The sequence below is a fragment of the Mastigoproctus giganteus genome, chromosome 1 (assembly GCF_048544385.1).
Source record: "Mastigoproctus giganteus isolate SK-2022 chromosome 1, ASM4854438v1, whole genome shotgun sequence".
NCBI lineage: Eukaryota > Metazoa > Arthropoda > Arachnida > Uropygi > Thelyphonidae > Mastigoproctus > Mastigoproctus giganteus.
In genome coordinates, this window is record NC_143575.1 from 199,772,868 (window position 1) to 199,797,080 (window position 24,213).

Here is a 24,213-nt window from a genome sequence, read left to right on the forward strand (position 1 = left end):
GACAATATACTAACCCTTCATTACTTTAGTAGCTGCCCTTGAGGTTGCACAGTTGATATAATCATCGTAGTTGATGCAGCTGAAATAACACACCGGCTGAAAAAGTTCGACTGCCGTAAATGATGCGAGGAATTTTTGTAGGCCCTTTTTTCAGAACGCAGCTGAATTAATTGGTATCAGAAGAAAGTTGTGATTTTTCCGTCCAGCAAACAAGAAAACTGACCAAAGAAAAAATTTACAGACAATATATAAGGCGCAATATGGCCTAAGTCGCTGATGCGCCTAAACCCCCATCAGAACAACTTTTAGTCGCCTAAAGATGTGTACCAGCGTATAAACAAAATGTATGAAAGCCAAAAGTGTAATACTTTTGTATGAACATATCATGCTTAAATACAATAGTTTGTAAAATGTTTTCTGTTTTTCTGGACTACCGAAGAAAAAAAGATTCCACCGAAAAAAAAAGTTGTTCATCCCCCCCCCCCCGTCCGAGATTTATTAATTCTTCCACGGCATGAAAAAGGCCGCTAAAAGTTCCTCGCGTCATTCAGAATTTCATTCATCTTATACAAAGTATGGGAACATTGTGATTATACTTCTAGTCGTTATTCATGGCGATCGTAACTATCTGTATTAGCCGTAAGTGGGAGGAAGAGTCGAGCAACATACTCTTAACTAAGAGAAACATTCCAGGTAGAGCATTGTGGATGCTTGACAAAATACTGCAGCATGAAATATACTGCTTCAATGACATTTCCCAACCTAAAAGGAGGGCACGATTCGAATTCAAAATAAGCAGAGGGGGCAGATATCGATGTAAACAAGAATTAAGTTTGTTTATAAATTCAGCAATATTTACTCAGGAAAATGCGGTACAGGTAGTACTCCAGAGAACGGTACCCCTTACAAAATGGTGTCGAGAAGAGGGGGAAAGCAGTGACGTACGGTTCGTAACCTCGCCAACTCACTGCGTTACCCCTCTTCTTCTCGATGACTGCCCGTGGCAGATGTCACGTAACATAACAGTATGTCGGAGCTAAAAAATAATAAAATTAAAGGCAAAACAGCAATTTTTTTGGGAGCAGCAAGTAACAGAAATGCAATTTATTCGGGGAAGAGAAAATATCACGCAATATCTCAGAGTTAAAATGAAGAAAAATTAACACAAAAACGGCAATTTTTTTTCAAAACAAGAAACAAAAAGTAATACGACATGCGGCCAACGACCGGTTTTTGCTTGAATCCCTCCCGAAGTCGCGTAAAAACTTAACCATTTTTTACTAAACACAAATGAAAGTCGATTAAAAACATGACCCCCCCTCTTATAATTACTTTTTTTTTTCTAACGACCGGTTTTGCTTGAATCCCTCTCAAGCTCGCGTAAAAACTAACCTTTTTTCGCTAAACACAAATGAAAGTCAATTAACATGTGCAATGAACAATAAAATTCCTCTTTGTATAAACACAATACCCAAATAGATTTTTTTTTTTTAAAGAACGTAACTGACACAGAAACTCAGGACTAAATGAGAAACCACCTGGCAAGCAGCAACCAAACGAGCAATATAAATGTGAAACCAGCATGCAAATGAAACCATACGCGACGAATTTCGCATTTAGCGCTCCAGTGACGTTCGCCTGAAACGAAGAGGGGGATGCAGTCAGTGGGCAGAGTCACAACCTGTCAATCACTGCTTTCCCCGCTTCCCGTCGCCATTTTGGAGGGTGTACCGCTAAGTGGAGTTCAGCGGCGGTACATCTCTATGAACAGTGATACAAGTGGTAACTTTCAAAAAAATGGTGGCAAATGCTTCTTGCATTACTGTGAGTTAGGAAATATTGGGGGGGGGGAGGGGCTGAGAGGGCGAAGAAGATCAGTGAATGTCCCAAAGCAATTGGATAGGCAACAAATCTGTTGAACGTGCGGGACAAGGTTGCATGTCTACCTTATGTAGGCACTATCAGGATATCAGAGTTATGTGGGAGGGGACACTGTTGTTGTAAAATAGCGTTTGGGTTGGAGCGTAAAAATGGCAGAATCACTGGATTTGAATGGTTTCAACTTTTTGTCTTGCCGTCAGCGTACATCAATAACGACTGGAAGTAAACGGCTACTGTAACTAATTTCTCCTCTTAACCATAATTCCGGGCGTTATCCCAGTATGTCAATCATTAATGCAGACCGAGCTATATCTGTATCCAGTGTGTCTCCAAATGCGCAAGGGCCGTCACGAGAGTCCACACAGAAACAGAATTCATCACTAAATAAACACGATATCATCTTTGTCTCCAGGAAACTCTCTCCCCCTGCAACACTGCAGACAGCGAAGGGATGGCATTAGAAGCAGATGAAGTAGCGGAAAGCGAGAATTCAATCCACTTCTCGCAGTCGTCTGCTCGCAATCGTGCTCCCCAACACAGACGTAGACAAGAATAGCGTCACAATTTTAGAAATCTGGAGAACTGTGGCAGATCTATTTCCTGTCGTTATTTGGCGGATCCATCGATCCTTCCATTCTGACGTTCTTTTCATGGCAGCAGAGCCTTGGCAATCTGAGTAACTTCCTATACCAATTGTTGCCAGCAGTGTCCAACCGTTTGGGCATCACGATCCACATTAATGTCGTGTTGACCATCCAGTTTCTGATAACCCAAACAAATCATCGCCTGTACATAACGTCGCCTTACACGTGCTAAAAGCATTGCACATTCTTAGTCATATTCTCACCGTTTTATTTGCCCGCTAACATTTGAACACGTTTTCATAGCACATTCAGATTCCTACGTCAGAAAGTAATAAATTAGTTATTAGATGTACTACTACGCAATTAGCTTGATACGTTAATCGTTTGAGCCTATATACTTCACAGTTATGCATACAAATTTTCAGATAAATTCCTCATCCTTTATAGGTGGGGAAATTTCAATGACGATCAATGCAATACACTTACTGGATGGAACAAATCGGCAAAATAATACAAACTTATTTGCTTTGATAAAGATTTATTCTACTAGGAAATACAGCGTTGTATAGTCAAAATTAGTCAAGTTAATTAAATAAATAAATATATATATATTTAATTAACTTGAGCATAGTGTGAGTCTGCTCAACGCTGTCTAAAATATTCCAGGAACATCGATAAAGTACAAAATTCACATGGGGAAAATTATCTCGTATAATGAAATATGGAATTAAAATACAATGCTTAATGTACAGTATTAACAGAAGACAAATAAATCTTGGCAGTATGCCAAAAGCTGCGGGATGTAAGGGTAAATTGATTTAAATGATTATCCACAGCAGCCCACATCAGAACTATTAGAGGTCCAAGCAGTAGTAGTGGAGCTGATAAAATGGGTCAACGTATCTGTAAAACACTCTGCGAGTGTAAATGTAGAAGTAACACCGTAAGAGACTATTGAAAAACTTGCACACACACAAAACTGCTCTTTGACAAAAATATGGGACAAAATTTTCGGCAAGCATTTGTAGTTCAAAGAGTCCCAGAATGTGCTGACAATTTCTTAACATGAAGCACGCTCGAGAAGAACTTCAGTTAAGGGTCACCTCCAGTTAAAATAGCAAGTTATATTTTATTAAACTATTTTTTTTTAAAAAAAGGAACTCAGATAATCCCCGCCAAAAAATAATAATAATAATAAATAAATAAATAATACAGAAAGAAAGAAAGAAAACAAAATAACATGGCGGCGAGCGAGTCTCCAGCTGGGAACCACGAAAATTGTTAGTACGGTACAGTTCTACACTTCGATGTTCCTTTCCATATAACGCCGAGAAATTTTCCAATATGTCTTTATATCTCATGTTAATCGAATCCAAATCTTTGTTGATGAACAGTTCCACCTGTAACACAGATGGTGCTCCATTTGTCTGATGTCAGATCGGAGTAATTTATTTCTGTTAGTGACGGCAGAGCTTCTAAAGGCATTTTTAAGGATGAACGAGTTTGTCGCCTCGGATCATGAGGTTCTTCCAGCAACTCAGATCTGATTTTTAATCCTTCAAGGCAAAGATGTGTTACCTCAAGTAAACTGTTTCTCGCTTTTAACCTACTAGGACAAAATGATAAGCGCTTACAAAATGTCAGTTAAAACTTCTTCACGCTATGTTCGAATCCACGTGACTCGATAATTTATATGTAGTATTTCGCTGCAACAATAATCTTTATATAATTATTAATTTCTTTAATATTCTCAAAATTTATTTTCATGGCAGCAAACACCTATTTGGGCATTTTTTTTTTTTTTTTTTACGAAACACACAACTAGCAATAAAGAGAGAGAGACCCTAGTCACGCAATGCATGCAAGCATTTGTTGAACCTCCATACCCCGGAAAGATATCATTACACAAACCTTCACCTTGGCTTGGCTTGGCAATTTACTTATGACTGAAAGATAGGCCAGGAAGTAACTTTCCTTTACAAAAGTGAAAGGCGCAATTTTGGTTTTTGGATCATGTACAAGGGTTTAAAATCTTTCGATCCTGCTCCCCACCTCCTAGACTTTCGAATTCCCGAATTCAGTTCAGTGCGATGAGATAGATGCTTTAGTTGTTTTGGGAAATTATTTACATTATTATTATTAGCCATATGGTGCAAGGAAGCCTGAGGCTTATGCTGCACCAGACAAAAAAAAAAAAAAAAATCGGCTACTTTGTACACGTACTGTACGCCAGTTCATAATGTCGTTTATCGTGCAAAACACTCTGCGAGTGTAAATGTAGAACTTTGCTTTGATAAAGATTTATACTATGTAGGTTCAAAAGTTAATTTGTTTGTTGTGTGGGATGAAAAATCAGCATTAACTGATAGGCGGAAGCCCTACTTACTCCTCCTGATACGAGAAGAAGATAAAAATTCAGTATAAGATGTTTTGCCTATGCGAGACAAAAAGAGGGATTGAGTATACACAAATATGCGCGTGTGAACAGAATGAGGGAAATGATATCGCAGGAATGGAAAAGATAATGCTGTCGTCCTGTGGTATTACCTACTGTTGCATCTTTTACAATCACGTTGTTTGATCCGAAAAGTAATAGGACCTGGGTGAAGATTTTCTCCAAGAATTTTTAAGCTGATCCATTTGGTCTAAAATAATCCTTGAAAAGTAGAATGGAGGTTCACTCAGTGTACACCGAGTGGACAGAAATCATGGGATGCCTACCTAGTAACCGCCAGGCCCACATTTCGCCAGAAGAAGAGCAGTCACACAGCGAGGCACTGAGTCCACTAGTTCACGAAAGCATTCCACAGGTATTTCCATCCATGCTTGCTGTACAGCTGTCCATAATTCCGTTGCATTCCTTGGTGGAGGATCCAAAGCTCGAATGAACCTTTCCACAGCATCCCAAAGATGCTCTACAGGGTTCATGTCCGGTGAACGGGGAGGCTATTCCATGGTGGTAAAATCTGCGGAATGCTCTTCGAACCATGTTCTAGTCACATCTGTGGGGAGGCACATTGTCCTGCTGGAAGAGTCCATTGCCCTGTGGGTGCACGATGACCATGAAGGGATGCAGATGGTCTGCAAGGATGGACACATAACCTAGACCGTTCAGAAATGTGTCTAGACATACCAGAGGTCCCAATGAGTGCCAGCTGAACACGCCCCCAGACCATTATCGACCGTCCACCTGCATGAACGGTTCCTTGTTGACATGACGGGTGTATAGCTTTGTGCGGTTTCCGCCAGATATGCACCTTCCCGTCCGCTCGAAATAAATGGACATGGGACTCATCGGACTAGGAGACTGGTCTCCAATCATCCAAGGTCCAGTTGCGATGTTCTTTCACCCAGTTCAGGCGTAGAGTCCTGTGTCGTGGTGTTAGCAATGGGACTCTGGTTGGTCGGCGGCTCCCATAACTTACTGCGCCTGATGATCTTGGTGGAGACGTTGCTGGCACCTCCCTCGTTGAAATCGGCGGTGATTTGTGCCACTGTTGCTCTCCGGTTGGCTGAAACAATGCGAGACAGACGTCGATGGCCACGTTCATCCACCACCTTTCTCCGCCCACAGCGCTGTCCACGATGAGATGTTATTCCGGAAATAGCGTATTCCCGATACACTCTTAATACTGTCGAACAGGGATAGTGCAATTTCTGTACCACTTCCGCGATAGAGTTACTCATGCGTCGGGTACCCACTATCACCCCTCTTTCAAAGTCAGTTAACTCACGACATTTATCCACACTGACTGCGAATTATTGTCTACGTGAATGCAGTGTACCTATATACTGCCAAGCGGTGGGTTCGTCCACTAGCCAGGGGGATGACAGCGTCGCGTTGCCCAGGGACCAAGTATCCCATGAAATCTGTCCTTTCAGTGTATGCTATTGAGTGAAATGATAACCACTAGATCATTTCACTCAATAGCATGTGCTGAGTGAAATGATACTATTAGATTTAGAAATATGCAACTTGCAATTAGAATTTCGGTTATCAAAAATATTTTTTTGCAATAAGTTGAAAGCACGTGACAGTGGAGCGTATTGACATTGTATAGCGGACGAAGAAGAAAAAGTTATTGAAAAAGTGGACACGCTTTTTCAATAATTTTAAAAAAGACGAGGAGACTAATCCTAGCGAGCAGTGGAGAAAACGTCTTCGGTATTGAAACTACTGTATTTTGTATGATTACCAACAACTTAAGAGACAGGCTTGATCCAGGAATCTATCTGTAATTATGTCGCTGATGAAATGTGATAGGGACACACATTGAAAGTGGTGTTATATTCGGCAGTAAGTCAATTTACTTTTAAAAGGTGAGACTGCGAGATCGAAATGGGTGAAAGTTGGATCCAGCAAATTTGTTATCGCTCCAGTGCGGTTATTGCCGAATGATGAGGGAATGTGCATAATGGCAACCTCAGTACATTGCCCATTTGTCCATTCTTCTAGATTTATTGGAAGTCCTCTATTTATACGGTCCAGCTATAGTACAAGAAAATTTACAGAATTTCTATATGCTTCAGCATAAATTGAAATGTATACTCTATAGGAATGTATACTCTTTTGTTTAATTGTAATTCAATTATACCAAATACCTTTTGTCTTCACGTTGTTGTAATTTGCATTCTAATTTTCTGTTATATCTGAAGCATCGACCAATGTAACTTTAAGTAAAATTATACTGCCGGTGTTTTTAAATCTTCCCTGTTTCATACGCATTTCTTATGGTAAAAAGCAATTATTTTTTTTTCATTCATACTATCTAATCATAGCTGAAACGTTCCTTAGAGCTTCAGTAGAATAATATGGACGGTGAAATATCATCCAATTAAAGCTCTGACAAAATCAGAAGTGATTGTTCTGCTGCTATTTCTATTAGCAGGGCAGTCACAGGCCACGAAGGCTGTGAACCAACTCGCAATTTGTTTGCCACCTGTGCTAAACACAGATTTTAAGAAAGCAAAAATAATTAATTTAAGCATTATTTGTAGAGTCTCATATTATGATCCCATTCTTTTTTTGTCATTGAAATATTAATTTTTTCACTTGGATAACGACATACATTTTTCCCAGAAGCATGTTCAAAGTTTGTTATTTAAATATAATATATTTATTATAACTTACAATTAAATAAATTCCCGTTTTCATTTTCATATTATAGAGTTTGAAAAGGTGGGTCTCACATTCGGCTTCTTTATATAATTTCTTCCAGTTTATAAGTGACCCAGTAACACCAAAAAAGAGATTTTGATACTTTATTAAAATTTCACCTAAAAAAGCTTGCCGCTTTACAATATTCCATGTTCAGGTTTTTTTATTTATATATCTTTGCCCTCACATTCCCTTTCATATACACTGGTGTTCAAAGAAAGTGCATCACCTAGGAATTTCACATTTCTAACCCTTTTTCGCGATGGTATGTTACATTAATGACTAGCATCACAAATATAATATAAACAAAAGATATTTGTTAATAGTTAAGGCAAAGCTAAGTAATATTTGACAGGTGCTCTCAAAATATTCCAAAATGAGCATTTGCAACCTTTATACAACAGTTTCGGTAAATGCGACAATTATGGCTGAAATCAGAAGCCCTTAATTTGCTTCAGTTTATCGTTTTAAATGGAAAACAAAATGAAAAGTTCACCAGGTGCAAACTAATATTTAGTTGAACTGCCTCTGGCCCTGATGACAGCAGCACACCATCGAGGCATTGACAAGATCAATTTCTGAAAACAATCAACTGATAGTTCGTGCTTCCAAACACAAATTATGAAGTTCACGAAGGATCTTTGGTTTCTTTCTGGCAACTGCAGATTCCACACCATGCCAACAGTTCTCTATAGGATTCAGGTCCGGGATGTTTCCTGGCCAGTAACAGTTGTAATGGACGGTTCTTCCAACCATTTTTTGACCTGTAACAAATGTAAACACATTACTGTCGAACCTCTAATGCAGAAATGAAGCTAAAGTAACTACAGAAGTGCCTACTTACACTTTTTTCCAGATGACAAGAAGCAGGGCCGTCCTGAAAGATGCAGTTACTTGGCAGGTTGAAATGGTCTCTAATGGTTGGCAGCTATTTGCCTTCCAATATAGCAAGGTATCCACTGTCATTTACGGAACCTTTTATAAACTGCAGGTGACCTACTCCGCGATACGTAATGAACCCCCATTTCATTTGGCTGGTAGGGAATTTCACTGTAGACACCATACAGCCTGGATGGTATTCTTCACCATGTCTACGGCGAATCGTTTGTCTCCCATCAGAGCCATGCAGGTTGAATTTCTTCTCATCCGAGAATATAACTGACTTCCACTGCTCGGGGGTCCATTTGACATGCTCCTTGATGCTTCTGGGTAGCCAAGCTGCCAGACACAACAACAGAACACACACATAATACACACAAACCTCCATCACACACATATCTGGCCCATTTGTAGTGATACTGTTCTTCACAGAGATACGAGGCGGAGTTGAACAGATGTTCTAGGTGCCGCCCTTTACAACCACACATGTCCATTTGACATGCTCCTTAAACCAAATTTATCTGGCCGTTTTCATTTTTTGTGTGATGAGGGGCTTAGGACGACGGGCTACAAGTCCATTTTTGAAGAGGCATCTTCTGACTGTTATTGCACTTGCTACCACTCCTGTATGTTCTTCCCATTCTCTTTACAGCTCATACGAAGAAGCTTTTAAGGCATAAGCGCTTCAAAACGCGGTCCTGTTTTGGCTTAGAGACTCGTTTGCGTCCGGTTCCTTTTTTTCTCTCAGCAGAACCAGTATTCTTGAGTTTGGAAAGAAATCTACTCACTGTCGACTGATTACAAGACACTCTATAAGCAATATGACGGGAAGAACATCCTTCCTCACGTAAAGCAACAATAGCACTCTTTCTTCGTGGCGTCAACTGCACGTAACTCACCATCCTGACACAAGCAAGGAATGACTGCAACTCTTACAGAGCGTGCTTATATAGCTGAAAATAACAGCTGATGAAATATTACGTCACCACATACGCGTGCCAATCTTATTTGATGCAATCTGTAAGAAATATTGCCATATACTTACGTTATTCGAATAAATTTTAAGGGGTGTTGCACTTTCTTTGAACACCAGTGTACAAGAATTGTTTGGAATATTATTGCTTGGAATATGAACCTCATTACTTTTTAGTTTTTCCGTATATCAACGGCGAAACTGACCCATTTGGTCTCTGGCGACAATAATGTATTGTTAATAAGCAGGGAGGAGGGGGCATTCAAAAATCTCGTGGGGAAGTCGCAGAATTTTTAGTTACTTCTCTGCATTGTACATTTATAATTTTTAACGTAAGGTTAGTTTTCTTTTTTGAAAAAAATCTTTTTAAGCTCTCTCTCTCTTAAAAAATCTGAAGCTAGGATAATTCGGGTTTTTTAACAGAGAGATCATAATTAGCAATTCTACTCATAACAGGTTTGCGTGGAGCAGAATTATACCTAATCAACCCTCATACTCTGCTGTTAAAAATTAGAAGTTAAATTCATTATACAGTTAGTTATCAGAATATAAATTTTCCAGTTATAAAAGGCAATGGCATAATTAGTAAATGTATCCACTTAAAAGAAAATTATTCATAATGAATAACATCAAAGTGCTCACATATTATAAATGATATGCAATAACTACATCTAACAATTCAAATGAATGCAGTGTGCACCAGAAATAACGTGACAAGTGGACAAACAAATTCTTTTTGTGACACGATGCTGCGATAAATGCTGTGTTGTGTGAGCCTGTCAATAGTCACATTTAATATAGCTTTAATTCATTATTCTCTAATTCACCTTTCATTCATAATACGCCTCTTTTCTTTTCTCTTTTCTTTTTTGTCCTTTTTTGGAAATTAACCGAGAGAAAATATGTTGATTTTTACAAGCAAATATTGTACACTATAGGAATGGTGCAAAACAATGTTTATTTCACACAGTAAAACAGCAATCACAGAACCATTAAAAATACCATACATATTTAATACAGTACATGTCAGCTGCAAATATTCAACTTTCGCTTTATTCAATATAGCAAACAGCAATAATTAACATTCTGTGCTAACACTCTTTATTCTACAAGCAAGAAGATAAGGGAAATGGAGGTAATTTGCTGCATATGCTATTTAATACAGATTGAAATACCCTCCTTTAATCACGGCGAAAAAAAAAAGACATTAATACTAAACATTTCTGGACATGTTTCAGTATAAACAAATGCTTCTATGATTTGAAGGCGCACGTGATGCGACTGTAAGTGGCACTTTTTGTTTAGGTGGGTTTCGCATATTGCTAAATGCAATCTCAATTTTTTTCCATACTATTTTAAATGTTCAAGGGTTGGGACTTGAGAGATCACATTTATTTATTCTTAGCTAATAAAATATTCAAAATAAACATCCACAACCATAGTAACTGTGGATTTAATATTATAGCTGAAGTTCGGTTAAAACGAATACTTTCTACCTGTAACAGCGACAACAGAAATAAAACTATTTTAGAAAATATTATAATGGATTTAAATCACTTTGTGACTGGCCACAATAATTTTTAGAATAAATAAGATGCTTTATTTGAGGTTTAAGCATAATAACAAACTTACATAGGCCTACCTTAGCAGAGTACAATAGCTCTGATAAAATCATTCTAGTGCACGCTTCCTGTGCAATGGGCAATAAGTAAAGAATAAGTCAAACGAAAAACAATACTATCTTTACTTAAGTTAATTTATACTGTTGTATTTACCAGGTTTATACCTATCGCAATATTTTTAACGCTGTTATGCTATTCATAGTGACTTCCTATACGTATAATTCGATTTCTTTTGTTGTAATTTTTATTTTTTTTATTCATATCGGTGATGATGTAAGAGGGCGCTGTGATGGCTAAGTAAATCTAGATTTTACCAAAAGAAAAATAAATAGAAATAAAATATAAATTTTTCAAACAAACCACAAAATGTTTATTTGCATAATTCGAATGTCACAACTAAATTCAGCAAAACCAGAATGAGGGAACGTGTTGAATTATCTCCAGAATATTCTACTTGGTTGTAAATAGTGGAAATTTATGTTAGCGAAGTCCGTGGAATTTTATAACAGCATAGATCTCTTCCGCCGACCGGGCTAGCCAGGTGGGTAAATTGCCTGCCTGGCAACCCAAAGGTCGCTGGTTCGAATCCCGCCTCGGGCTTGGATCAGGGTAAAAAATGCAAAAATCTGTGGAGGTGCATTATGGCCACAGAAGCCGATGCGCCAAAAACTAACAAAAAAAAAAATAAATAAATAAATAAATCTCTTCCGCAGTCCATTGACGTGGAGAGTAAATTTGCACTACTTCAAATAAACTGAAGTTTATTCAGTATTAGAAAAAACAAAAAGGTTTTTTCTAATACTCTTTTCTTATAGAAAAAACAAAAAGTTTTTTCTATAAGAAAAGAGAAGCATTAATCAAGTACTGCATTAGAAGAGTGGGGGAAAAAACCTTTTTTTTTTCTGTAATGGAAGAGAACGCTTTGCCTTCACAATGAGTTGCTTCAGTCTCACTGTTTCAAATAAACAAACCAAGATTTCTACTCTATAGTAGGTATATTTATCAGAAACAGTTTTTGTAATTGCAGATTTTTTCACTTACAGTATTTTCTTGACCTTATATCGAGTTATAAGTCAGCAGGCCTATATCATTCATATAATAATAATTCCTTCCGTCATTGGCGGAATTCCATGCCAACCTTTTTCTACGTTGGGTAAGATGGCAATAATACCAACTGTGCTGTCCATGAGGGCAACTTTTCGCATGCATAAATTTCTCTTCGTAATGTCACCATGGCCGGAGCAGCTTACAACTTCGTTGTAAATGTATTACTGCAGCAGGCAAGCCCGTTAATAATGAGTCTTTCATTTTTTCCGTCTCGATCTGGTAATGTGCTAAGTGTACGCATAGTGATTGTTCGTGCATTAAAAATCTGCAGATAAAGGAACCACTAGGTGGCAGTGATCACAGTGTGTTGATGTTGGATTTACTCAAAGAGGTAACTACCATCAGGGGCAAAGGGAAAGGTTTTTGCTTTCGTAAAGGTGACTACGGTGGTCGGAGACAGTTTTTAAATTCTATACAGTGGGACCAACTGGTGATGTTACCAACAGTAAATTCTAAATCGGGAGCATTTAGAGAATTAATCTGGTAGATAATGAAAAGGACCTGGGGGTAATTGTGCAGTCAGATATGAAGTTTTCTGAGCAGTGCAAACGGTCTGCAAGAGATGGTGTCTTGTCAATGATATACAGGAAGTTTTCTAGCAAGGATAAGGAGGTGATTATCCCCCTTGTACAGTAGACTGTCGAAATAACGGCACCCCAAATGACGGCACATTGAGATCGGATGTATACGTACAGCGCAGATGTCTTGCAGTGCTGAAAAAAAGAAAAGAAAACGGCAAGTCACGTGATTACTATATTTGTTTAGGTTCGCCATTTTAAAAGTGAATTCTGTACTAATATCACGGTTTATACCGCTGTTTTACATTTATTTTAAATTAAAAATCCCTCACTATGGCTCCTAAAGTTAATAAAAGTCATACAGAGAAAAAAAAGAACAACATTAAAGATTAGTGACAAACTTGATATAATCCAAACTATTACATTAGGGTTACACGGAATGTTAATTCATATATCCATGTGTATTGTGTCTGTAAATTGCGTGTGTTCTCGAAAAATCCCAGTTTCTGGTGGTAAAACCTTGCTATATACGCCTGAGACCTACTAATTCAGCTATGGAGTAAAAAAAGCCTATAAAAGTTCGTCATTGACGTGATTCGAACTCGAGCCTTTCGAACCGGTGACGATACCACTGTGCTAGCCAAGCAGACTAAACTGGCCTGACGTAGCCGAGTGGTCAAGAGCACGAGTGCAGTAGCACATGCTCTTTGATTGAACGGGGATTCAAGCCCGTGACTGCTAAATACGATTTATATTTGTATTGATTGAATTATTGTAAACTCCACATACCTGGTGGTCGTGCCGGAGTATAAACAAGGACTTTTTTTTTTTTGATATAATAAAGAAAATAGAACGGGTCGTAAGCAGAAGTGTATTAATGGCAGAATATAACATTGGATCGTCAACATGTTTGTTTTTTTATGTGCAGTTAATGAAATTGCATTCTTAATCTCTCTATTTCTTATTTGGCCCCATCATTTCTGAATTAAATACATTATAAATAAAACTTTCTAGATAATGGAAAAATGAAAATAATGGCTCCTTGAATCCCCGAAGGTGCCATTATTTCGAAAGTCTACTGTATAAGGCAATGGTCCTGCCACACATTGAGTACTGTGTACAGGTCTGGGGGCTTCATTTTAGGAAGGATGTAGAGCTGCTGGAACGAGTACAGAGAAGGGCAACAAGATTAGTGAATGGAACAAAGGGCTGGTCTTAAGAAAGGCTTAAGCTTTGCAAATTACAGTGGCTGGAATTTGGTCCTGGGTTAATACCATGACCAAATTTGCGATGTTATAAATGAATGAGGGAACCATGAAAATCTTTCAACCAACAACATAATTGGAAGAAACGTTAATGAGTGATGCCAGTTTTTCACGTTTGAGGGGTTTTATTACTACAACATGTGCAAAGCCTGGCACTTCAACGATACAACAAATTTGTTATAAATAGCGCAGTTATTTCCAAACATTTCCAAAAAATGGGCTATACTGAGCAGTCTAAATCAGCACTCCTTGTAGAAAAAATTTCATTAGTTTTGAAAGATGCACAGTGTTTAAAATTAAGAGAAAAAAATGAATAAGAGAATTAAAAACTTTTCATCGTTTTGTGGGGCGAATTTTATGTCTGAGTTAATTGGTCTCGGAAGTCAGGTATAAGTTTCCCTCACACCTGAAAATTCTGCTTTTTTTTTTTTTTTTTTTTTTAATCCTGCAATCTAATAAGCTATAGACCACAGGATGAAAGACACAATATACTGACTCCTCGTGGTCTAAATAAAGCTAAACAAATTCCTAAACTTTCCATTTGGGCGACACATCAATTGGATGAGTAATAAGTGATGATTTATTTGTGAAAAAAAAAAAAAAAACATTTAAAAAATTTTCAAAGGACAAAGAATTTGCTTTTAAAGCTTTAGGTTTAAATAAATATAATCATAAAAATAAAAAATATATATATAAAATAAAGTTAACGCGCTGTTTTCCATATTGCACTAAAAATATGCATTTTTGACAAAAGTAAGTAATAGATTTATCTGGACTAACATAAACTTCATGAGATTTTACTTTTAATTTGACAATCGTCGACATTATAAGATTAGGTTAACAAACAGAAAATTAAAACTTTAGTTTTATCCATTCAGATTTAAACTTACAAATTTCCGCCAAAAATGTTCTGCATTATCTAAAACGGAATTAAGTAATAGTCACCGATTAGGTATTAATCTGTAGTATTTGTGCGATGTTAAAACACATCTAGTGGTCAGTATTAAAACTTTATTTCGGAATCGTTGTAGTGGGTACAATTCACGCTAGCATTATAAACAGAAGCAATTGCTAAGTATTTGATTTAATTTGTACACATCAGTACATTCCATAATGAAAACATTTATTCAATTTGAATCTTCTTTAATTTATAAATCTTTCCAGAGATGTTTCTACACCATCTTTCAATGGTGTAGAATGTAATTTTTTAAAAAATCCATGCACTGTACTACTAATATCACAAGATAAAAACTTGCATTTTTCGTATTAAGCCTAGTAATATAAAAGCAGACTATAAATAAAATGCAATATTATCGGCTACCTTATCGTACTAATGTTCACTAGGAACTTCGCTAGAAGGCTTTAGCCTCTTCTACGTTACACAACTGCACGCTAAACACAAAATAAGGCACGTACTGGACGCAGTGGAGGGTTCCTTTTTCTTCTTGGCACTTCATACTCGATAAGTCAGACAAACACTAAAATGTTAATATACACAACTCTCAGTTGCAGCTATGGCTGGAACAGGCTAACAGCCTTACTGACACAATTCTTTGAAGATAATCGGCGAAAGCACATTTTAGCAAAGGGCATATTAACAGAAAAGCTTAGGAACAAGATAATCTCAGTTTTAAGTAGCAGTTCACAGAGAACACCATCTATATCACACAAAACCAACAAGAAATGATTGTGATTGTTTCGTGATAAATATAACTTCTCTCTTGACTACGAGAACCATGAAAAGGCAGAAAATGCAATCATTACTTCGTGTAAGATATAAAAAAAAAAAGGCTTATATGTATATATACAGTATACTTTTACTTTCACTGAAGCTATATGTGTTTATTGCCAAAGAGTTTATTATTATAGTTATTCTCGTCGTGCATGTTTTTGACCTTTTTGGATGTTTGTTTAAATTTCTTATTATTTTGATCTTCGCTGCTAATTCACGTGAATATGAACGTTGATAATTCTATTTCTCTTTGCACTTTACTCATTTGTTTTCTTCTCCATTGTTTATTTATTTTTTTTCTACCCACACTGAAGATTTATATATATATCTTGATATACAAATTAAATATATATCTTCTTATATATACTGTGCCTACTATAAAATGCTCTGCTCAATCGTCTTATATACAAGTATGTATCAAAATCTAAAATTCTCAAATCTCAAACAGTTTAAATATTACCTGAGAATATAAGAATTATCTTTATCCGTTCCTTTATCTCAGTGCAGTTTGACTCCTTCTCAGGAGTATAAAAATTGTATAGTTTCACAGTGTTCTTTCTAGTTTTTCGCCACTAAACTCAATATTAGCTTAGTTTCACTTTCAGCATTTTTTCCTACTGTTTATTTTCCTTCCTTTCTTTCTTGTGCATCTTTCTGAAGTTCTCCGCTATCTGTCGATTCAGATATATTTTGAACTTCTTCTGTAATGAATTTCTGATGTTCATCACTTGCTTGAGATTTATCAGCAGCATGTTTATCCTCAGAATTTTCAGTAACTTCTGACTCCTGAAGTGTAAATTCATTTCCCGTGCTGTCTTGATTAACTGATTGGTCTGTATGGTCTTCTTGTGAAACTAGTGATTCAGCTGCATCTTCGGTGGGCTCCTCTTGAGTAGTTGTACGTTCGCGGGCATCGTCACTTGGTTCATCACGATCTGCTATAGACTCACGTACGTCACGACTGTGATCTTCTGGAGATTCGCATTTCCCATTCTCATTAATGTTATCTGATGCAATTTCTTTTTCAGTGTGATTTCCATTTCCAAAGAGTATTTCATTTTCCTCTGTAGCTAGTGGTATTTGCACTTCTTCATTTCCCCCCTCAGTTTGTTCGGTTGTATCTCCTGTATTATCATTTGAGTGAGTATCTTCTACATGTTCATCTGTAGGTTCTGATTTGTGAGTATCATCTGTCTCTTTTGAGCTGGATTCTGACTTTTGAGGATCTTCTGTCAGCTCCCCACTAGCCTCTGGCTCTTGGGTCTCTTTTGTCTTTTCTATGCTAACTTCAGTTTCCTGGTCTTCTTCCGATGATTTCGTTGTAACCTCTTGTTCGGTTGTATCTTCTGAAGTAACTCCTGGTTGTTTACATTCTTCTATCAGTTCTTTGCTATCTTCTGATTCTTGTACTTCCTCTGTCTGCTCAGTTGTAGCCTCTTGATCTTTAGTGTCTTCTGTTGGTTCTATAATCGCTTCTTTCTCTTGGGTATCTTCCGGTTCTGCGTCAACTTCCATTTCTTTAGCTTCTGCTGTTTGTTCGGCAGTAGCTTCCTGTTCTTGCGTCTTCGCTTCTTTCAATTCGTTAGATTCTTGTTCTTGGAACTTTTCTCTTTGTTCATTGGTATTTTCTGCTTCTTCTGTTTGTTTTATTCCAGGTTCTTGTTCTTGAGCATCCTCTATTGGTGCTGTACTATCTTCTAGCTTTTTGGTCTCTTCTGTGCCAATTTCTGGATCTTCTACTTCTGCCTGTTCTGTAGAATCTGGTGTTTGTATCTCTCTTGGCAGTTCTATACTACCTTCTTGCTCTTGAGTCCCTTTTATCTCTTCTGTCTGTTCATTTGTTTCTTGTTCTTTGCTGTCTTCTGTACATTCTATACCAGCATTTTGCCCTTCGGCCTCTTCTGTGGGTTCTCCAGATTCAAGCTCTTCAGCCTCTTCTGTCTTTCCTCCAGCTTCTAGCTCTTTGGGCTCTTCTCTACTAATTTCTGGCTCTTCAACCTCTTCTCTTTGTTCATTACCATTATCTGATTTTGTGACCTCTTTTGTTTGTTCTATACTAACTTCTTGCTCCTGAGCTGCTTCTTCTGCGTGTTCTGTGCTAGCTTCTTGCCGCTGAGCTCCTTCCTTTTCTTCTCCTTGTTCTGTACTATCCTCTTGCTCCTGATACTCTTCTTTTTCTTCTCCCTGCTCTGCACTAGCTGTTTTATATTGATCTTCTTCTTTCTGTTCTTCACTAGCTTTTTGATCTTGATCCTCTTCTGTATGTTCTTCACTAGCATTTTGATCTTGATTCTCTTCTGTCTGTTCTACACTAGCTTTTTGATCCTCTTCTGTCTGTTCTACACTAGCTTTTTGATCCTCTTCTGTCTGTTCTGCACCAGCTTTTTGATCCTCTTCTGTCTGTTCTGCACTAGCCTTTTCATCTTCTTCTGTCTGTTCTGTACTAGCTTCTTGTCCTTGATCCTCTTCCGTCTGTTCTGTACTAGCTTCTTGCTCTTGCTGCTCTTCTGTACTAGCTTCTTGCTCTTGCTGCTCTTCTGTACTAGTTTCTTGCTCTTGCTGCTCTTCTGTACTAGTTTCTTGCTCTTGCTGCTCTTCTGTACTAGTTTCTTGCTCTTGCGCCTCTTCTGTACTAGCTTCTTGCTCTTGATCGTTTTCTGGCTGTTCTGTACTAGCTTCTTGCTCCTCTTCTGTACTAGCTTCTTGCTCTTGATCCTTTTCTGGCTGTTCTGTACTAGCTTCTTGCCCTTGATCCTCTTCCGTCTGTTCTGTACTAGCTTCTTGCTCTTGCGGCTCTTCTGTACTAGTTTCTTGCTCTTGTGCCTCTTCTGTACTAGCTTCTTGCTCTTGATCCTTTTCTGGCTGTTCTGTTCTAGCTTCTTGCTCTTGCTCCTCTTCTGTGCTAGTTTCTTGCTCTTGCGCCTCTTCTGTACTAGCTTCTTGCTCTTGATCCTTTTCTGGCTGTTCTGTACTAGCTTCTTGCTCTTGATCCTTTTCTGGCTGTTCTGCACTAGTTTCTGTATTAGCTTCTTGCCCTTGATCCTCTTCTGTCTGTTCTGTACTAGCTTCTTGCTCTTGCGCCTCTTCTGTACTAGCTTCTTCCTCTTGACCCTCTTCCGTCTGTTCTGTACTAGCTTCTTGCTCTTGCGCCTCTTCTGTACTAGCTTCTTCCTCTTGACCCTCTTCCGTCTGTTCTGTACTAGCTTTTTGCCCTTGATCCTCTACCGTCAGTTCTGTACTAGCTTCTTGCTCTTGATCCTCTTCCGTCTGTTCTGTACTAGCTTCTTGCTCTTGTGCCTCTTCTGTTCTAGTTTCTTGCCCTTGATCCTCTTCTGTCTGTTCTGTACTAGCTTCTTGCTTGTGAGCCATTTCTGTTTGTTCTCTACTAGCTTCTTGCTCTTGCAGGTCAGTACTCTCTTTTAACTCCCGAGCGTTTGGTGGTTCCCCACTGATTTCCAGATTTGTGGCCTCTTCAGCAGCAATTTCCGACTCTGGCTCGTCTGTTTTTTGGTTCTCTTTGGTCATTTCGGTGCTAGTTTCTTGCTGCTGGACCTGCTCTGAAAATTCTTCATCAGGTTTTAGGCTCTCTCCTGTCGGGCTTTTACTAAAGTCTGCCATTTCTGTAGTAGCCTCTCGTTCATATTCTTGTGTCTCTTCTGATTCTTGGATTTCTTCTAGTGGCACTCTATCAGCATCCAGTTCTTTGGAATGTTCTGTCGATTCTGAGATAACGTCTGCTTCTTGGGCATCCTCTGTTGGTTCGGTACTAACTTCTTGTCCCTGTGCGTCTTCTGTTGGTTCTGTACTAACTTCTTGTCCTTGGGCGTCCTCTGTTGACACTGTACTAACTTCTTGTTCCTGGGCGTCTTCTGTTGGCTCCGAATTAACTTCTTGTCCTTGGATGTCCTCTGTTGGTTCTGTAGGAACTTCTCGTTTTTGGTTACCTTCTTTCTCACTGACCTCTTCACTTGATTCGACAGCAGTTCTTTGTTCTCGGGAATTTTCTTTTGATTCTTCCCTAATTTCTGTGCTTTGAGCATTTTCTGCAAGTTCTGCACTAGATTCAATTCTTTCTTCCGTCTGTTCTGTTGGTTCTGCTTCACTCGTACCTTCTGTCTGTTCTGAACCAGTCTCCCGTTCTTGGGTCTCTATTGGCTGTTGAATCTCTTCTGGTTCTTGGACATCCTCGGTTAGTTCTTCACTATCTTCTGAAATTTGAGTTTCTAGTTTTGTTTCGCTAGTTTCTGACTCTTGTGCCTGTTCTGAACTAATTTCTTGCTCTTGTGTTTCTTTCGGAATGGCTTCTAGTTCCTGGGCTTGTTCTTTCTGTTCTATGTTTGTTTCTTGCTCTTGAATCTCTTCTGTCGGTTCTGTATCGGCTTCTGTTTCTTCGGCCGTTTCTGCCAGCTCTTTACTGGCTTCTGGTTCTTGGATTTCTTCTTTCGGTTCTGTGTTGACTTCTGGTTCCTGAGCCTCTTCCGCCATTCCTGTACTTTGAGAATCTATTTGTTCTGTAGTTTCATGTTCTTGATATATTACGTCTTTTGTCTCTTTGGAATCATCTGACTGTTCAGTATTATCAGAGACTTCACAACCTTGACTTTCTTCATCATCAGCCTCAAAAACTTCATCGTCTGGCATATCTTTGTTGTCGTCAGAAATCATCCTTTCTAGTTTTTGATGTTCTGAAAGTTCTGCAGATTTCAAGATTTCCGATTCTTCATTGCCAGTTGCATCCTGATGCTCTTCCTCTAGTTGTGTTTGTTCGCTACCATTTAGTTCTAAAGCTATAGAACCTACTATATTTTCAATTAAAGGAACTGTTTTCTCAAATATTTGACTTGGACTTCCCAGGGCAGAAACAGTTGCAATTTTATCACTGTATGCCGTTAAAACTAATTTATTCTCTTTCTCATATTTCATTACTCTTTCATGAAGAATTTTTTCACTCTCTTGAGGAAGTACCTTTTCTCTCCTTTTTTTTTGTGTTCTTGCTATCATTGTGTCTTCGTCTCCTTTTAAGTATAGGGCCATTGTGCACTGCTTAATTTCCTTCTCAAATTTTCTACCTTCTTCAACACTTCTAGGAAATCCTGAAATTGCATATCCTCGACAATTCTCGAGATCAGATAGCATAGCTTCTTTCATTAAGTGAAGAACTAATTTAAATGATATGGCACTTCCACTCTCTAGCTTTGTTTTGAGAAGTTTGCCTCTTTGGGTACCTGAACGTGCTTCCTGATGGACTAATCCTTCAGGAGAAAAATGAACGAAATGAAAAGTGTCCACAATTTTTGTACATAGGGTACTTTTACCAATTCCAGGCCCTCCTATAATGAATATAACTGGCAGACTGCTTTCTTTGAGTGCAGTGATGTCAATTGGCTCTAGAGACAGCAAATCATCAGTTTTGGCTACAGCCCGCTTCTTTTCTGGAGGCGCTCCGCTTCTGGCTCGCATCAAGGCGCTCATATCACGTGGCTTTTTGATGTCACATATTTCTGTATCTTGAGCATCTTCTGCTGAAAGATCTTTTCGCGTTTCTATTACCTTTTCAATAATTTCAATAAGTTCTGTCAGTATTTCCTCTTCTTCCTGATCACCCATTACTACTGCCAGTAAGTCTCTATCGTCATAGTAGTCTGCTACTGATATCAAGTCTTGTTTATATCTCTCGAGTTCACTGTCTACCTCATTAGATTGCAATAAGCCCGCATCTACTTCTGCTTGTAAGAAACCTTTTAGTATGTCTTCCTCAAAATCAACTAACAAAACGCCATCAAGTCTCACCTTTCGTCCTCGATATTCTTCGATATCCGCCTGATTTCGTGGGAAACCTGTCACAAGAACACCTTTAGCATCCTGGACAACAGACATTGCCTGGAGCACCGAATCAACTACAGCGCATGCTGGCACTGTTCCGATGCGGTTAAATCCTTCGACTGTCATTCGAGGTTTCATCATGGAGCACGTTGAAATATGAATGACTTCTGCAACACGACACACGATATCTTCGCACAGAGTGTCGATTCTCGTACCGAGGCCTCCAAGGACGAAGATTACTGGAACCACAGGAGGTGTAAGAAGGGGTGGAGGGTTGTGGTACAGGATATAGCTGCTTCTAATGGGAGACCTTTTATCTCCGTCTCTCCATCGTTCTCTTCTCTTCTTACCGCTTATGGGTGGGAGTGGAGTACTTTGCCGCGAACTGTCCTTAACCCAACCTGACGACTCTCTTGATAGCACTTTAGGCGTCAGAGGTGGTAATTCTCGAGTCTTGCGTTTCTTGCCGTTGACAAACGCGTTCCAGTGAAAAGAAGCAATATTGCCTGCCTTAACTTCATCTAAACAGGCCTTTAAATATTTGATGTGGTCGTCAGGTCGATGGTACATCAATCCAGCCATAAGGCTTTCAAAAAGCTGCGGAATTTCACGTTTCGATAGGTACGATTTCACTTCGGCGTAAGACACCATTTTGCCGAGAGACTGTCGACTGCCGACTGTTCTCTGGCTAAGAAGTAAATGTAGCCTCAAAAGTATGCATTGATCAGCGAATGGTAACCGTAGCAACGGCTAACTGATTCGCGATAAAAGCACATGGAGAACAAATACCACCGATGATTTGTGTAGTACGCCGCTAGAGGGCATCATTTTTTGCATTCCATTCTCGTTTGACTGTATCAGTGTGTTAAATGATGCGATACAATGAAAGTTTCGGCAGTATAAGTTGTTTAGTGTTCGTACTGATGTTAGTGGCTCATTTAAATAGAGTAAAACTTTTGAAATATAGCCTACTATACATAATTTGAATACTGTATTTAAGTTATAATCCTTAAACGGGAAATAGTAATATAAATAGAATTTATTGAACCACTTCTGAGCATGATACAACAATAAATTTTATAATCAAGTTGATATTTTAGAAATGTAATGTCAGAGACATTTGCTGTGAAATTTATGCACAAGTGTCATTTGTGAGCAATTACTTTGATTTTTCCCCTAGTAAATTTGTATAAAAGAGGGGTGCTTTCTTGAAAAGGCTTGAAAACAATTGGATATAATTTTGAATGGATAATTTTTTAAAACAGTGTTATTCATCTTACACTTTCGTGACAGTGTTAGGCTTAATCAAAATGACTGTTAAACGACTATATTTTGCAAGTACATGTACAGTTTTCCTTTATTCAGCTCAGAACCATCTCATTCCCGATTGTCGGATCTCCAAAAGTAGGTATTGTAGTTGACGGTTAAGCAGACTAGCTATGTAGAGGTCGTCCCAAAGGTAAGTCTTTTGCGGAGGATATTAATCCTTAAAATATGCATTTCATCTTTTTTTGTAATGTGTGCAAAGATAATAATAAGAAATTATTTTTATATAAAAAAAACTATGCTTTGACCACTTGGTTTTCACTCTCCCTCTCACTAGCTGCGCCTCTGAATGAAATCTTTCAGATCTTTTGCACACACACTGTGATTACTTTATTAGGTACATTTATTACCATTTTTTAAGAAATGTTGCGCGCCTTTAATAATAGCATCACGTACCGTGCTAAAACAAGTGGGCAGATGGACGCTGTATGTGGGTAATTCAGTATGGGCAAAGAAGAAAGATTTAAGTGACTCTGAATGTGGCATGATAGTTGGCGCCAAACGCGCCGTATAACTATTTCAGAAACTGCAGCTGCTCTCTGGTTTTTACGTACGATTGTGTCTCGGGTCTATAAAATTGGTCCAATAACTAAATAATATCAAGCCAACATCGATTCTATGGTCGAAAAGGCTTGTTGATGAAAATCCAAAAGAAGTTGATAAGCCTGTTAAGCACATTACGTGAACAAATTCTGAGACTATCGAACAGTGTAATAATTAATTTCTTGTTTTGCTTAATTTTATAACTTTTATCGCAAAGTTCACTAATCTTTATGAAAACTCTGGATTATAAAACGTAAAATTTTACTTCTCTCTCTCTCTCTGTTTTAAGTTATGTAACTCTCCCCGGTGTGTGTTTCAGATAACTACGAAGTTCACTATGTACTTGCATATGTTCGTGGTCATCAATGTATAAATTTTGTATAGTTGTTTTGACTTTCAAATAATATACAGTAACTTCCCTAAACGTTATGTTACTGTCATGCTAAATTAATTCTTATAGATATTTTTTTTTTTTTTTTTTTTTTGTTAACGTACGTATTAACGGGGAATGCGATTTTCGAGAATATTGTATTTCCATTATATTTTTTCTTCGAAATTTATGTCAATTCACATTATATTCCGAGATAATACCTGTTTATACTCATGACTACTGATCAATTAGCCCTAAAATCGTGTTTAATGCTAAACACGATTAGCACTAATAAATTTACCATATTGATATTAAAAATTTATAGATTAAATTTCAATAAAGCCGATTTCGTATGGCTTATATGCAAAATATAGTAACAATATTTATTAACGGAATTCATTCTAGAAACTGCGATTGGTCTCTTTAAAAATG

The 24,213-nt window shown here is 38.0% G+C and overlaps 2 protein-coding genes across 2 annotated transcripts; both read right to left on the reverse strand.

The window, feature by feature from the left end:
* Positions 1 to 16,340: 16,340 nt before the first annotated feature.
* LOC150091445 (uncharacterized) lies at positions 16,341 to 19,828 on the reverse strand. The gene is made up of 2 exons (XM_090390336.1): positions 19,404 to 19,828; positions 16,341 to 19,323 (listed from the first exon to the last, which is right to left on the reverse strand). Exons 1-2 carry the CDS (start codon positions 19,757 to 19,759, stop codon positions 16,341 to 16,343), a joined length of 3,339 nt encoding a protein of 1,112 aa, XP_090246462.1. The 5' UTR covers positions 19,760 to 19,828.
* A 92-nt stretch (positions 19,829 to 19,920) lies between these two features.
* On the reverse strand, positions 19,921 to 22,193 carry LOC150091446 (adenylate kinase isoenzyme 5-like). Its single transcript, XM_090390348.1, has 2 exons — positions 19,969 to 22,193; positions 19,921 to 19,927 (listed from the first exon to the last, which is right to left on the reverse strand). The coding sequence occupies exons 1-2, from the start codon at positions 22,191 to 22,193 to the stop codon at positions 19,921 to 19,923; spliced, it is 2,232 nt and encodes a 743-aa protein (XP_090246474.1).
* Positions 22,194 to 24,213: the final 2,020 nt, after the last annotated feature.